At 33.1% G+C, this 14,629-nt stretch overlaps 2 protein-coding genes across 2 annotated transcripts; both read left to right on the plus strand.

Annotated features, from left to right (window-relative positions):
• Positions 1–6,721: 6,721 nt before the first annotated feature.
• On the plus strand, positions 6,722–9,369 carry LOC128557591 (uncharacterized). Its single transcript, XM_053545117.1, has 2 exons — positions 6,722–8,608; positions 9,195–9,369. The coding sequence occupies exon 1, from the start codon at positions 6,740–6,742 to the stop codon at positions 7,928–7,930; it is 1,191 nt and encodes a 396-aa protein (XP_053401092.1). The 5' UTR covers positions 6,722–6,739; the 3' UTR covers positions 7,931–8,608; positions 9,195–9,369.
• Positions 8,478–13,712, plus strand: LOC123549621 (proteasome assembly chaperone 2-like). Its single transcript, XM_053546669.1, has 6 exons — positions 8,478–8,608; positions 9,195–9,373; positions 9,738–9,930; positions 10,561–10,755; positions 11,791–11,908; positions 12,881–13,712. The coding sequence occupies exons 1-6, from the start codon at positions 8,478–8,480 to the stop codon at positions 12,995–12,997; spliced, it is 933 nt and encodes a 310-aa protein (XP_053402644.1). The 3' UTR covers positions 12,998–13,712.
• Positions 13,713–14,629: the final 917 nt, after the last annotated feature.

The raw sequence follows: 14,629 nt of genomic DNA on the forward strand, positions 1-14,629 counted from the left end.
TGTCGGACGATCTGGAGGCCCGGTCGCTTTAAAAAAAAAGAGGTATAGAAAAAAGACTTATACTTTAAAAGGAAATACTTAACCCCTCACCATGCTGGACACGATGGTTCTTCCTTGCATCAGTGTAGATCATGATCAGCCTGCAAATTCGTGCGACTGATCATGATCTGCACTGTCTGCCCTTCAGCCCGTAACTGGTATGCACCCTTTTCATAATTAATGGTACTGTCCAAATTGAAAGATAGACCAAGTTCCTTATTGTAATTTAGCATGGAAAAGGGTTAAGTTTCTATATCGTGCCTAAACATAAATATAATATTTGCGTGACTTGAATAAGTACTGCTGACAAATACTACTACTACCATAGTATACTTTAACTACAGATATATTGTTACAGGAAAAGCAACAACATTAAATAACAATTACTTCATAATATCACAATTTAAGAATAGCAGACCTTTTAAAAATAATAATAATTCCGATTTTTCTTGAAATTTGGGCCAGGATCTTTACTCAGTAAATATTTACGGAACAACTCCATTAATGATGTGAATTCTAAATTTGTACTGATTTTTGCTACTGTCATACGATTCGTGAAACAAGGGTAAAAATCTGAAAAAAACAAAATTCCTGAAAGAAAGGGAAAGGACTATGTAAAGACAGAAGAAAAGTGAAAGACATATATTACAACGCAAAAACCATAAACCATAAAAATACCTATCACTTATAGTAAGTGGGTAAAAATATCTTTTATGACCGCCTTTAAACAAAATCGACCCGGGTATTGTTTACCCTAGGCCATATTGTAATACACAATAAAAGTCAAAGGGTAATTTTAAGATATTCAAGTTTCAAGTTTATTTACAAATAAGCATGAGTCCCACTTTATGTGGGCAGCATCAGCATATACATTTCTATAATACATACATTCAGTAATATTCACATGACCAAAAAGGAAAACGGTACAAATTGTTCATATATAGGGTTATATACAATGATTGATTTTTATATGTATACCAATAATATTACTTTACAGTAAAATTATTTCCCTTTTCTTATGAAAAATAATTGTTTTTCTAAGAAAGAATCCGTATGTGTTTCTTCTTATTATTATTGTTGTTGTGCGTATCATTATTATTATTATTTAAATGTTTACTGTATTATAAATATGCTTTATTATAAATATGTATTGAACTCCTAGCTGCCTAAAAATGAAGAGACGAAAGCTTTAGACGAGCAAGAAAGTTAAATACAAGAGAATAGTCTGAAATAACTTGACCAACTGTGAAAGCAGTCTAACTGTACAATCGAAAGTCAGGCTAGACTGCTGATGTAGTCAGTTATTTTCTACATGTATATTTTTAAAAAGCGCTAAATAATATATACTTAACTGATGAGATATATATATGTGTGAAGTCAATTGGTCACAGGTATGTTTGAAAATTAATTAGATATTTCATTATCTTGTCACACATTATACTAAGTTTTTTCAGTTTGATATGGTTATCTGTCGTAAACAAGTCAATAAACTTTATCATATTAGGTCTTGTTCTTATATGTCTATCAATATATTTATCTCGATCAATATTAAACAATGGACAAATTAAAAGATAATGGTACTCATCTCCTATTTCGTGACAATTTCTACATTTTCTTTCGTTTTGTGGTATATTTCTCCACCGACCAGTTTCTATTGGTAAACGATGATTTCTAGTTATAAATCTGACCAAAGTTTTACTGAAGTAAGGTGATAGTTTACTAATATATGGGCTACGAGAGAAACTTGTTTTATAATATTTGTAAATGTTGGTTGCTGAAGTATTATTTATTTGTGAAAACCAGTTTTGAATAAACGTATCTTTCAGTTTTTGAAAAGTCGCCCTAATAAGCCATTTACTATTGATAAAGCTCTGACTGTACCATATTCCCGAAAACCCAAGACTACATAAGTTGTGTTTAACATTGTCTAGCCATTGTGACTTAATACTATTTTGTGAGTGTAGTTCGTATATAAGATTGTAAATTTTTGCTGCTAATTTAGTAGTTCTGTCGCTCTCAATATTTTCAATGAGTCTTGCCCAGTATGCAATAATTCTGTTTTTAATGTTAATTGAAAGTGGGGTAATCTCTAGTTCTCCGTATATCATGTACGATGGGGTCGATTTCTTTAAATTAAATATATACTTATAAAACTTAAGTTGTACTTTTTCTAATATATCTATATTTCCATACCCCCATATTTCACTTCCATATAGAAGTACTGGTTTTACTGTTTTTTCAAATAGCTCTATTTGCATATCATAAGGGAGAGAAAGGGATTTTATTTTTCTTAGCAAAGAAAACATTGCTTTTGTAGCTTGATCTGCTATATATTGTTTTGTTTTATTGAAACTGCCATTTTTTGTGAAGAATAATCCAAGATACTTATATTCAGTTACTGTTTCTAATTCTGTGTCACCGATTTTAAAATTAGCATTGTGATACTGTCTCCCTTTATTAAATATCAGAACTTTTGTTTTACTGGTGTTAATTTGGAGTTTCCAATGGTCACAGTATTCCTTAAAATTATTTAAAGCATGTTGCAAGTCGTTATGGTTATCACTAAATAATACAGTGTCGTCAGCATAAAGTAGAATAAAAAGTTTCAGGAATTTACGTGTACCCTCTTTTATATAATCCTTAGAGACACCAGATACATTTCTATCATTCAAAAATTGTTCCAGATCGTTTAAAAATATAGAGAATAAAAAGGGGGAAAGGTTCTCGCCCTGGCGTACACCAACTAAACAATCAAAATATGGTGTTGATCCTTCTGAAGTTGAAACTTTTGACTTTATATTATTGTATAAACTGTAGATTACTTGAAAACATTTACCATTGATACTTTCGTTTCTAAGTTTTTGCCAGAGACCGACACGCAAGACTGAATCAAAAGCTTGTTTGAAGTCAATAAAACAACAATATAATTTTTTCTTTTCAGAATGTACAATATCTATAAGGCTTTTAAGGATAAAAATATTATCAACAGTAGAAAAATGTTTTCGAAAACCCGCTTGTGTTTCATTTATCAGATTTGTTTTTTCAGCATATTTGTTTAGACGATTGTTCAAAATACATGTAAATAGTTTACCAAAGCAGCTTAACAAAGAAATGGGTCGATAATTCTCTGGTTGTTTTGGGTCACCTTTATTTTTATAGATTGGCTTAATTATTCCGACAGTCCAATTTTCTGGGATTATCCCAGTATCAAAGACAATATTGAAAAGTTTCATATAAATAGGCAATATATATTGCAGTGAATATTTTATCTGTTCGTTAATGATATCATCATTTCCTGGAGATTTATTATTCTTCAAACTTTTCACTGCTTGCGTAATTTCGTATTCTGTTATGGGACAATTAATTTCATCAGTATGATTATTGTTATTATTATTATCATTGTTATTATTGTTATTATTGATATTATTATTATTATAATTATTATTATTATTATTATTATTATCACCATCATTATTATTATCATTATTATTATTATTATTATCATTGTTGTAATTGTTGGTGGTGGTGGTGCTACTTCCTGGGACATGTTCATTACTTAAATTTTCATTAATATTTCTGAAAAAATCATAAAAGTCAGCTAAAGAAGCACTTTGTTCTACCTGTTTTGTTTGCGTGTTTATTATGTTCCAGTACTGTTTGGGATCTTTAGTTTTTAATTTCCTCAGTTTCTCAATTCTTGAAGCATTAAACGTATTATTTGCTTTCCTTAAAGTAGTTTTATATTGCTTACTCACGTCTTTTAAAAGATGTTTATAATATAGCGTTTTATGCTTATTATATAAAATTCTTGTTTTGTGATAGGTGTTTCTCGCAATTCTGCAATTTCTATTAAACCATGGTTTTTTATTTGTTGTGGTGTGTGTATGAATATGCATTTTTTTAGTTCCAAATGATTTCCTAGAAGATTCCTTAAACAGTTTGGATATATCTAATACTGTTTCGTCAATTTCATTTTGTGATATATTATGTTCATTTGACATTTTATCGAGTCGAGTTTCTATTTCGGATATTTTAATTATATCTAAATTTTCTATAAACATTTCTGCCTTTTTTGTGTCCCAAAGTTTTGTTTGTTCAACATGTTCTGTGTCAAATGTAGTTTCATTACACATAGATATTTTTGTTTTTAAAGAGATATGAACAGGACAGTGTACATCAGAATATAAGCTACAAAAATCACCAATATTAAATTCGACGATATTTTCAAATACATCAGAGGATGATATAAAGTAATCAACAGTGCTGGATTCTTTACATGTTAATTTCGGACTTTTATGGTCCGTTCCCACTCTGCCATTTAAAATGAACATATTATTATTTTTGCACAAATCTATCAATTGCTTACCATACTGATTAACAGTTTTATCAATACAGTTTCTGTCTATAGGAATATTATATAGCTCAAAATTCATAAAAACATTCGATTCTTCATTCTGTATAGATTGAAGATCGTACATATCAGAAAAAATATCATCAATATATGTATAATCGGTTAAATTTCCACATCTTGCGTTATAATCTCCAAATAACAATACATGATTACTACCAGCACAGTATCTAAATACCTCTTGTTGAATTTCGAAATAAGGATCAGTGTGCGAAAATTTTGAACCCGCAGGCGGTATATAAATAATACCACATTTCAGATCTTCGTTACTTTTACTAACATTTCGTCCGTATATTTCATTTGAAATTGTAAAAAAATTTTATGAGGTTACTTTCCGAATAGTTTTCGACTTTAACATATGGAACAAGGTTATTTTTTATCAATAACGCTATTCCACCTGAACGGTATCTATTTGTTACTATTAAATCATTTTATGCCTAATGTGATTCTGTGCAATCTTGAGACTAAAACAAATAATAGATATCGCATTTTTTTAAAACGAATGATTAAAGAATGTACCAAAAACATGCATTAATTTAAGAATACTGAATAATATATACATAGTAGGTTCGGAAAGAAGCAGAATTATCAGTTCATCAAGGCTATCTTTCAAACATAGTAGGTTCGGAAAGAAGCAGAATTATCAGTTCATCAAGGCTATCTTTCAAATTAAAGTTTGGTCATATTATGAATAATAGAAAACGATTTTGTTTTTCAAAATTATTAAAAAAAAATCCCATATGAAGAAAAAAAAAAAAGATGACCGCGTCGGAGATCGGACCCGGACCCGGACCGCCACGGCAATAAAAAAATCTCCAGATCGTTCGGCCAAAAAATAATATAGGTATCTGGAAATTAATCATCGCCATATTTCTTAAGAATGCTTTGAAACTCAATTACTGACAGACTATATTTTACGGAAACACATGAAAATTAGTTTCTTTAAGTATTTTTTGCGATGAAAATTAAAAGCATTTGTATTTTTAATGCGAATTGATCACTAAATCCCCCATAGCGTTATTTTAAACGACAGCGGATCCAGGTTTCGGCGTTTCTGAGTTCAACAAATAATTTGTTTTAATTTGTCTAATTACAATCTCAGTTTTTTTGTTGTTTTTTTTTTTTGTCAGTGTGAAGTTGCCTACAATTTATAGGCTTTGAGCTGTAACAATTTGTACCGACAAAGTCAGACTAGCAGACAACAATTTTTTCCGTAACAGCTTCCGAGTACTTACGGATAACGGCGGAAAAAGCCGGATTTTTTAAAGAAATGTTCACTGTACACACTAAAATGCAAAAAGGACCAAACAAACCATTAAAAAATTTAAAACAAATTACACATAACGAAAATTGAATAATTTTTCTACATTTTTAGGGGTATCGAATTTTTGATTATTTGTGGAAAATATCTCATTTTATCTGTTATATTTGAAAAAGTCAGTTTTTTTTACCCGTTTCCTACAGAGTATATATGAACTGAGGTGGGTCTATTTAAAGTCAAAAAGGACCAACCAAATATTAAAATATTTTTTTCAAAAAATATTCATAATATCCGGAATAAATTAAACTTTAATTTGTGGGGTATCGAATTTTTGATTTCCAAATAGAACTTTTTCTATTTAAGTTTAAGTATTTTTTTCCTTCTTTGTTTATATAGGCAAATTTATCGATTATCCGATAGATCGATGTTACTAAAAGTTGGTAATGCGCCCTGTAAGGGAAGGGCCCCGGGTTCGAGCCCCGGACATATAATACACATAAGGAAATCATTAATGCCATTAGAAACTATTGTTATAAACTGTACATGTATGCAAAGTATTAATAATGAAAACATGTTTATTTGTATATGGTGTTTACATGTGTAAATAGCTAGTCCAAATACAGAATAACATTTAGAAAATGTTTATCTACTGTCTACAAACTTACATTCTCAAGATTTAATTGAGCAGTGCCATGGGAAAACCAACATAGTGGGTTTGCGACCAGCATGGATCCGGACCAGCCTGCGCATACGCGCAGTCTGGTCAGGATCCATGCTGTTCGCTAACGGTTTCTTTAATTGCAATAGGCTTTGAAAGCGAACAGCATGGATCCTGACCAGACTGCGCGGATGCGCAGGCTGGTCTGGATCCATGCTGGTCGCAAACCCACTATGTTGGTTTTCCCATGGCACGGCTCAATTAATCTTTTCTACTCTTTATTGTACACGGTGGGAAATTTCACGAACATTTTGCCAATGCTATGTGGGTCTAACATCACCAAATTTATTCCGTTCCAGAATCAGGGACCCAGATGAGGCCGCTGTTTATAATAACGATAACTGCAGTGGTTTTTTATCTATTGTTGTACCACTTCTATTTCATCAGTCGAAGGACATTCATCACAGAAAGACCTCGAAACAGTTCGTTAGGACGCACCCGTCAGATTCATCTCGCATCTGATTACATAGAATCTTCAGGGCATTCATCAGCAGATGATAGTCATCGAAGTGTTGATAATTCTGATCGTAATCTAACGCAAATACTGGACGCTATTAGCAACTTGACAAAAGATGTAGATGAAATTAAGCTTACTTTAAAGCAAATGAATATAGATAAGAAATGGGCCGCCAAAGACAGTTTCATGGAAACAAAATATTCAACAAACCGGACACTTAAGTCTACCTCACTGCTGACTATATTTTCAACATGGACTAGAAATGAAGAAAAATCTAACATTTACAACAACACGCTGAAAAACTGGGCCAGTTTCAAGCCAGTTCTAAATCCCGTTTTATTCACTAACGACTCGGTCTTAGCGAAAGATGCTGCAAAAGCCGGATGGACGGTTACGCCTTTAACAAAGACAGCAGACAATGGATTACCGGTGCTGAAGTATATGTACATTAATGTAATAAAGAACTTTGATTCAACATTTTATTGTTATGCAAATTCTGATATTCTGTTTGACGACGGGCTGGTACAGACACTTGTTCACCTTGTCTACAAGTTGGACAGTGATATTTTATCATCTACACCAGTGTTTCTGACAGGGCTGAGGTGGAACGTTATTAATGTATTAGGAAATGAAATATCACCAAGACAAAACTTAAAAGCACTGATCAAAAGTAGAGGAAAAGTGTTTGTAACCTCTGCCGAGGATTATTTCATTACAAATAAGATATATCCGTGGCAAGATATTCCTGAAATAGTCGTTGGATCAATTGCTTACGACAACTGGTTGGTTTATAATGCACGAGACAAGAAACATCTGACGATAAATACATCTAGGACTATTGCAGCGCTCCACCAGAGTTTAGACGAAAATAATCACAGATCACACGTGCGTGATACAGTCAATCACAATGCCAATTTACTTATGGATATTTATAAAATCAATCTTCCATATCATAGAGGATTTATTGAATGTATTGAAAAGTTCACGGACTTTGTGAATGACACATTTGTCCTAGGTGATAGAATGGTCAGCCAGTATTGCAACTGACCTAAATTGTCTTTATTAAAAGAAGAAAAAAGTCGTCAAATGACCTTAAACTTTGTCAGTGTGACTTTTAACCTATTGAAAATAAGAATGAAACAAGTATGATAAAAACTTAGAAAACCTACCGTGAAGACATATAGACAAAGTCAGGAGTGAGATTAACTAGATGTTTCCGGCTACCGTTATCAACATTGTTAAGGAAGATTTGACGACTGTGTATACAAAACTTGTTGATAATCATAAAACTGTGGTTCGCAGATTAACGATAGAAAAACTTGCGGACAGTCGAAGCGGCATACATTATAAATTGTAAATAAATACGCTATCATATCAACACAGGGGGGTCAATATTTAGAATTTATCAAGCAAATGTATCATATAGGTTATTTATACTATGAATAGCTTACTAAATTGTAAGCGTTTAAAGTAGATTAGTGGATGGTGTAGCTGCGCGGATTATAGAAATACGAGCGGAATATTCAATATCCTTACCAAGGAAATAATGAAAATAATAGGACTAAACACTTGTTGACGAACATCTGTTGACATAATGGACTACAATGGAATACGGTTACAAACAGACACAGATGGAATTGCTGTGGTTATAATGTGTAATGGCGATAACAAATTTACCATGGACTTTGTGAGAACATGGCATCAAGTTTTGGACGACATCGAAAAGTAAGTTATAAGTCACTCATTCTACTGTGTGTAAAGTATAAAACAGTAAGAAGAATCTTCCTATTGCTGCTACTGTTGTACTGCCAATTTCACGCCGATCTTTCAATAACCATCTGTTATGTTATTGATTTGAAATAGGAGTAGTTTAGTTTGTACTAATTTGTTTAGCTCGATTGTGATGAAAGCTTTAAGCTTATTGGAACCACTCTCGAGTCCGCTTCCTGGAAAAGCCAGTACTGGTGTCATATGAGAAGTCTTGATCGTGACCCCAGTTGGGCTCGAACCCACGACCCCTGGCCCGGATTGAGCGGCCGACACTTTAAATAAGGGTAACAGTGTTATTTGAAAATGATATACATGTAGTTTCAGACTTTTGTGTAATGAGCAGCTTCTTTAGTAGTGCAGAATTCGCAATTAATAGAAGCAATTGTTTTGGGTGCTTTTAGGTATTTTCAATTAAAAATCTCTTATTTATTAATATACTTTTGTGTTTGTGACACTTAATCTAAAGATGTTATCAGAAATTAATCACTGGTAATTGATAAAGAACTAATTTTCACATAACATGATTTTTTTTTAATTTTAGAAATGAAGATATAACTGGGCTTATAACAATTGGCGAAGGGAGAGCTTTTAGTACAGGACTCGATATAAACTGGCTGAAAACACAAAGTCCGACAACTCTTGATGAATATCATGACGAACTTCATAAGCTTTATAAACGCCTTATGTCCCTTGGACTAACTACAGTGGCGGTAATAAATGGTAAGCTACCCGGCACATGTTATGCTTATTTATGTGCAAATTAGGAAAGGCAAATAGTGATGTACGGGCATCATAATCTCAGTCCAAAATGATAGAATAAAGTTGTTCGTTTATTTATTACGAATTGTATAAAATCAATGAATGAAGTAAATAATTTTCGTACATGCAAATACATCTTGTGAATAATGTTCTTAATAGTGAGTCTGCATGACCCAGTTGTTAAGATCGCTAAATTCGGATCATTCGTCCCTCAACTCCTTGACTTCGAAACTTTTCTTGGGTGTAGAATTCTTTCATTTGAGGAAGCCGTTTGTTTAAAAACTTTAAACAGTGTAAGAAATACTTATTCTTTCTTAACATAGAGGATTTATATGTAGAAATTTATCATATCTGCATTCTAGAATTTCTGATATAGAAATGATGCATTGTATTTTACAGGGAAAGAGGGGTTTGTTTAGGAAATGGTTAGTTCAGTGGATCAAAGAAAACCAGTTCAGTAGAGTTGTCATAGCAACCAGTAGTTCAGCAGAAGAAAGACTTGATACACAATTACAGGGGTTTGTAGACAGTTAAATTTTTTCATTTATAGTAAAAAGAAGTAAGACACAAAGATGGCCAGGTCTGAGCTGCCATGGTCAGTCACTGTCACTTAACATGCCTTACTCGAATAGGAAGTGTTCCAAGTGGGAGGGTATTAAGCACTTAAAAGGTAGATAGTTGTTTATTATTTAGCCAAGGATGACTGTTGACCTTCATCAGGAAACTATTGACCTGGATGAGCCTAACATTGTTCTGTATAATATATATTTGCACTCATACCAAGCTGGGAAAATACAGAAAAGGCAGGAATACAATATTCAGTGAAACATTTTTAATTTAAACTTAGATAAAATAGATATAGAATAAAAAGGTGATTTAACATTGTAATGTACAATACGAGATATATTTGGACTCGTACCCAGCTGAAGAAAACCATATTGGACTCGCCTAGCGGCTCGTCCAAATATGGTTTTCTCAGGTGGGTACTCGTCCAAATATATCTCCGTATTGTACAGAACAATGTTAAATAACATAATATTGTTTACCGGTAACCTCTTGATCAGTTTTCAGTCAAGCAGACTGAAGGATTTGTAATGATATATATATATATATGTTTTATATTTTGAAGTCGTTATTTTCTAATACAGGCCTCAGTTCAGGTTTGTTGCCTCGCCACAAATTGAAAAGATGTTTGGTGACATGTTCCGCAATTTCTATGAATGGGAAGAGTTAGAAAAACGACAGAGTTTTCCAGCGCCATCTATGTTAGAAGCAGGTGAAGACCAAGGGGGAGAACTGTACATTCCTGGTGGTGGAGTTGCCAAAACTTTATTTGAAGATCTGTAAGTATGTCTTGTAAATGCATATATGAAGTGATGTTGATGAATACTAAAAAAATGCCAGGAGACTTATAAGTTTGAGAGTTTTTACAATTTTCTGAAAAGAAATAGTTAACCTGGAAAATTGTTTCACTTCACCTTACTTTTGCTGTATACACTCAGAACTATGCAGGGCTCATATCTAAGCTCGCACTGTCTCTCTGACAGCTATGTCTAGAATGAACTTTTTGAGTTCATCAAAATCCAAGCTATAACATTTATTTTATCTTCTGAATGAGCTTTACTTTTCAGTTAGATTCATGCTATGATTACAAATTGAAACTGGCTGAATTTATTGTACATCATGTACTACATGTAATGATAGAAAATGTGTTGACTTCTGAATGAGTTTGTAACTTAAAAAATCACATTCAATATTTTTTTTTATTCCAGGCTGACCTGAACTTGATTTATTTGTAGTAATATAGTTCTGCTAGCCATCACCTTCCAAATATTATTTGAATCTGTAAATTAAATGCTTCCACATGAAAAAGATACAAATAAGCAAATTGATTCTATAAACACGTTGTCTGTCCTCTCAAAGTAATGAAGATTAATTCCTATCATAAACCAGAAGTACTGCAGTCTGAACTTATTTGGACCATTTAGGTTGAAAACATTAAAGTCACTGGCACAAAAAGCAATTTCTTCCAGTCTGAATTTTTTCTGAAACTAATGCAGCGAAGTGTTTAGATGTCATTTAGACAAGAAATTATGGCAACAGTATGGGCACATGATTTGGCTAATGTGAACACTGAATTCACAAGAAAGCTTATTATTCGTGGGGGACTAATTTTCATGGATTTCGTGGTTTAGTCAATCCACGAAATTTAATCCGAGTGAACAAGTAAAATTCCAATTCATTTTATGTTCGAAAGTTGAAATCCACGAATTCATATCCCCATGAAATTGCTGTTTTGATCAAAACCACGAAATTTCATGCCTACGAAATTAAATGATTTTTACAGTATTTTCATATTTATTTTGAAATTATTGTAGATATGAAGATGTTCCTACAGCAATATGTTTGATGTTCTGTGCTGAAGGTGATAATGTTGTAGAAGCAGTGGAGCTGGCTAACAGACTCAACAGATGGCTTGGCCTCATTCTCTTTCATGTAAGTAGTTTCTGTTGGTTCATTTGTTATGTCTCCCAATATATGGGGAAATATATTAATTTTTTTCTTGCCTGTCTTGTCGCAAAAGTTTGTCCACACTACAAAAAATACTGGTCAGATTTTAACTGAACTTTGTAGGAAGGGTCAAAACCTAGGCTAGTCAGCAATTTCCAGTTAATTGATTTTTTGTGGAGCTATGGCCCTTCATGTCATTTTTGAACGAAACTTCTTCTCAGGTACTTTTGATAAAATAAAAAAGTGGAAATTAGACAGGTCTCTCAATGAAAATGTTGCAGGCTCAGTTTGATTGAACCTGTTCATAGATGGTAGTGGAAATGGATGCAACTGTCCACGCCCTCTATCCCCGGGTTGAGCAGAACTCAACATTTACACATACTGCAAGTACAAAAACAATTCAGAGACATCCGCAGATCTGTTAATACAGTGGTGCACATGGAACCTTCAATTATACACTAGGGTGTAATTCCATGAAAAGAAGCATATGGCCCCCAGTTAAAATAATGTTTTGTTTTTTAATTTTTAATTAAACTTTGAATGTTTTTACATGTACAACAAAGTGGTTTCTGCAATAAATAGAGTACAATATATTTTCATGAAACTTGGTACAGAGATAGTTGGCAATATTGAGAATATCAAATACGTGGCGTCTGTGTGGTTTTTATGAAACCTGAACCATAATAATTGAGAATATACTCTTTATGGGACCCCCACCACCAAATGTTTTGGTTTGGGGTGGGATGGCACTTATAGATTGACCTTTGTTCATATGTGTGCAGCCCTTCTGAATGTCCAGTTGTCTGTCATAAGTTTTATGTACTAAAAAGTATTTGAGCTAGAGTCATCAGTAAAAAGTTTGTTATTCAGAATGTTAAGTTGGGATTTCACAACCTTTATATTCTCCATCATAGAAACAAGAAAGCCACAAATTCAGTGTATTTTCTTTAATTTCAGTCTCGGTCTATAGGTGGAGCTGATGAGGAAGCAGTGGTAAAATATACAAAGTGGAAAATTCCTGTCTCCTGGAAGCTATTTTATGGATCCAAATTTGATCAGACCTTGTATCACTGATGATTGTCTTGGCTGTTAACATACAAATGCCGTTTTGAAGAGGAAGAGTAATTGATGGGAATTTCTTGAAGATGTTAAATCTGTGCCAGATCACTGTATCAACATTATTCTGCTCACTTGTGGGGATTCAGTGTCTTGAGATCATAAGCAAGGAACTCTTGGTGCAGGCCTTGATGTTTTTTTCTCTGAATGTCTCACAAGGGTCTGAAGTGCAGATATAAGTTACCTTAAACTGTGCTAGTGTTTTGTTTGGAAGTTGTCAATTATTTACCAAACACTGTTTGTACAGAAATGTTAATAATTTAATAAGACAGATCTGCTGAAGCTGCCATGTTTCACCTGTATCAGTCATATATGAGTACATACATGTTAAAGTAGATAGAATAATAGGCTTTTTAAAGAAGTTCGAATTTATGATACAAATATTTCAAGAGTACTTATATGTATTCAATATTAACATGTTTTGAATAAATTTTCTATTTGCCTATCAAAATTATTTATCAGTAAAACTTCACTTTTCCTAGTTGAAAATTGATCACTCACACCATAACAGTCAAAAGAAACTGCACTGCTTTTGTGTTTGACCATGATGTGTTCACCTTTTAAAGTAATTAAAAACTTTGCTTTCTTTTTCACAGGTTTTTGTTAACATGATCTGCGAGTTGTTTGTAATATTTTACAGGAACAAATGAACTGTGATAAATTTTTATCAGTATGTGTTCTTTTGTTTTGTAAACCCTCATTTATTTAGATATTTTTATGCCCCACCACATGGGCATATACTGGTAGTGACTGAACTGTCTGTCTATCCAAACAAACCAGATTGCATATAACCCACATTAATTACCCAATTTAGTTCATATTCGCATTCAACACCTTGTGGCAAGACCTGCAAACTGACGAGATATTTGTTTGTTTTGTTTTGGGTTTAACGCTGTTTTTCAACAGTATTTCAGTCATGTAACGGCGGGCAGTTAACCGAACCAGTGTTCCTGGATTCTGTAACAGCGATTTGATGAAGTTCCAAAAATCTCATGTACCCTTGCTCCGTTATGGACCCCTGTGGGATTTGTGTTTATCCCCGAGCTCAAATATGTTTTTGTAGATGAAAAGCTGACATGTCGTGCTAAAACCCAGGTAATTTCAAATTGTTAGAAAATGCTGAAAAATGACTTCCCATTAGCAACCACGTGCAAACATTTAGACGGGGTCACCCCAACTATCAACGAATCCAAATACGACTCGTTTTCAAGTTTAGCATGTCTACTTTCATTTTCTTTACTTCCGGAAATAGCTGAAGTTCGAGTGAAATCATTTTCTGTGTTATCAAAAACATACATATGCCTGGCGAGATTTCATAAAAATGTGCCCGGTGTCCTAAGGATATAGACGACATTGACCCCGATATAGCCTTCACCTTCAAACCTTAACATTTTTTGTCCAAAAGTCCATACTCCCTCAACAGTTTTTGTGGCAAGACATAGGCTACAAACTGACCTATATAAACATTGTAGATGACCTTGACCTTCATGTGATCTTCACCTTAAAGCTCAAAAAACATCTTTGGTCATACACCTGGGGGGTATGATTTTGCATTTTAAAATGGCAGCTCCTTGTTATTTAGTTAGAATG

The sequence above is a fragment of the Mercenaria mercenaria genome, chromosome 6 (assembly GCF_021730395.1).
Source record: "Mercenaria mercenaria strain notata chromosome 6, MADL_Memer_1, whole genome shotgun sequence".
NCBI lineage: Eukaryota > Metazoa > Mollusca > Bivalvia > Venerida > Veneridae > Mercenaria > Mercenaria mercenaria.

What these genes read in the sequence shown, in the direction of transcription:
- LOC128557591 (XM_053545117.1), top strand. Translation starts at nt 6,740, where the DNA reads ATGAGGCCGCTGTTTATAATAACGATAACTGCAGTGGTTTTTTATCTA.
- LOC123549621 (XM_053546669.1), top strand. Translation starts at nt 8,478, where the DNA reads ATGGACTACAATGGAATACGGTTACAAACAGACACAGATGGAATTGCT. An exon ending in GTTTTGGACGACATCGAAAA is followed by an intron (nt 8,609 to 9,194) that starts GTAAGTTATAAG and finishes TTTTAATTTTAG; the next exon opens with AAATGAAGATATAACTGGGC. An exon ending in CTTGATACACAATTACAGGG is followed by an intron (nt 9,931 to 10,560) that starts GTTTGTAGACAG and finishes TTTCTAATACAG; the next exon opens with GCCTCAGTTCAGGTTTGTTG.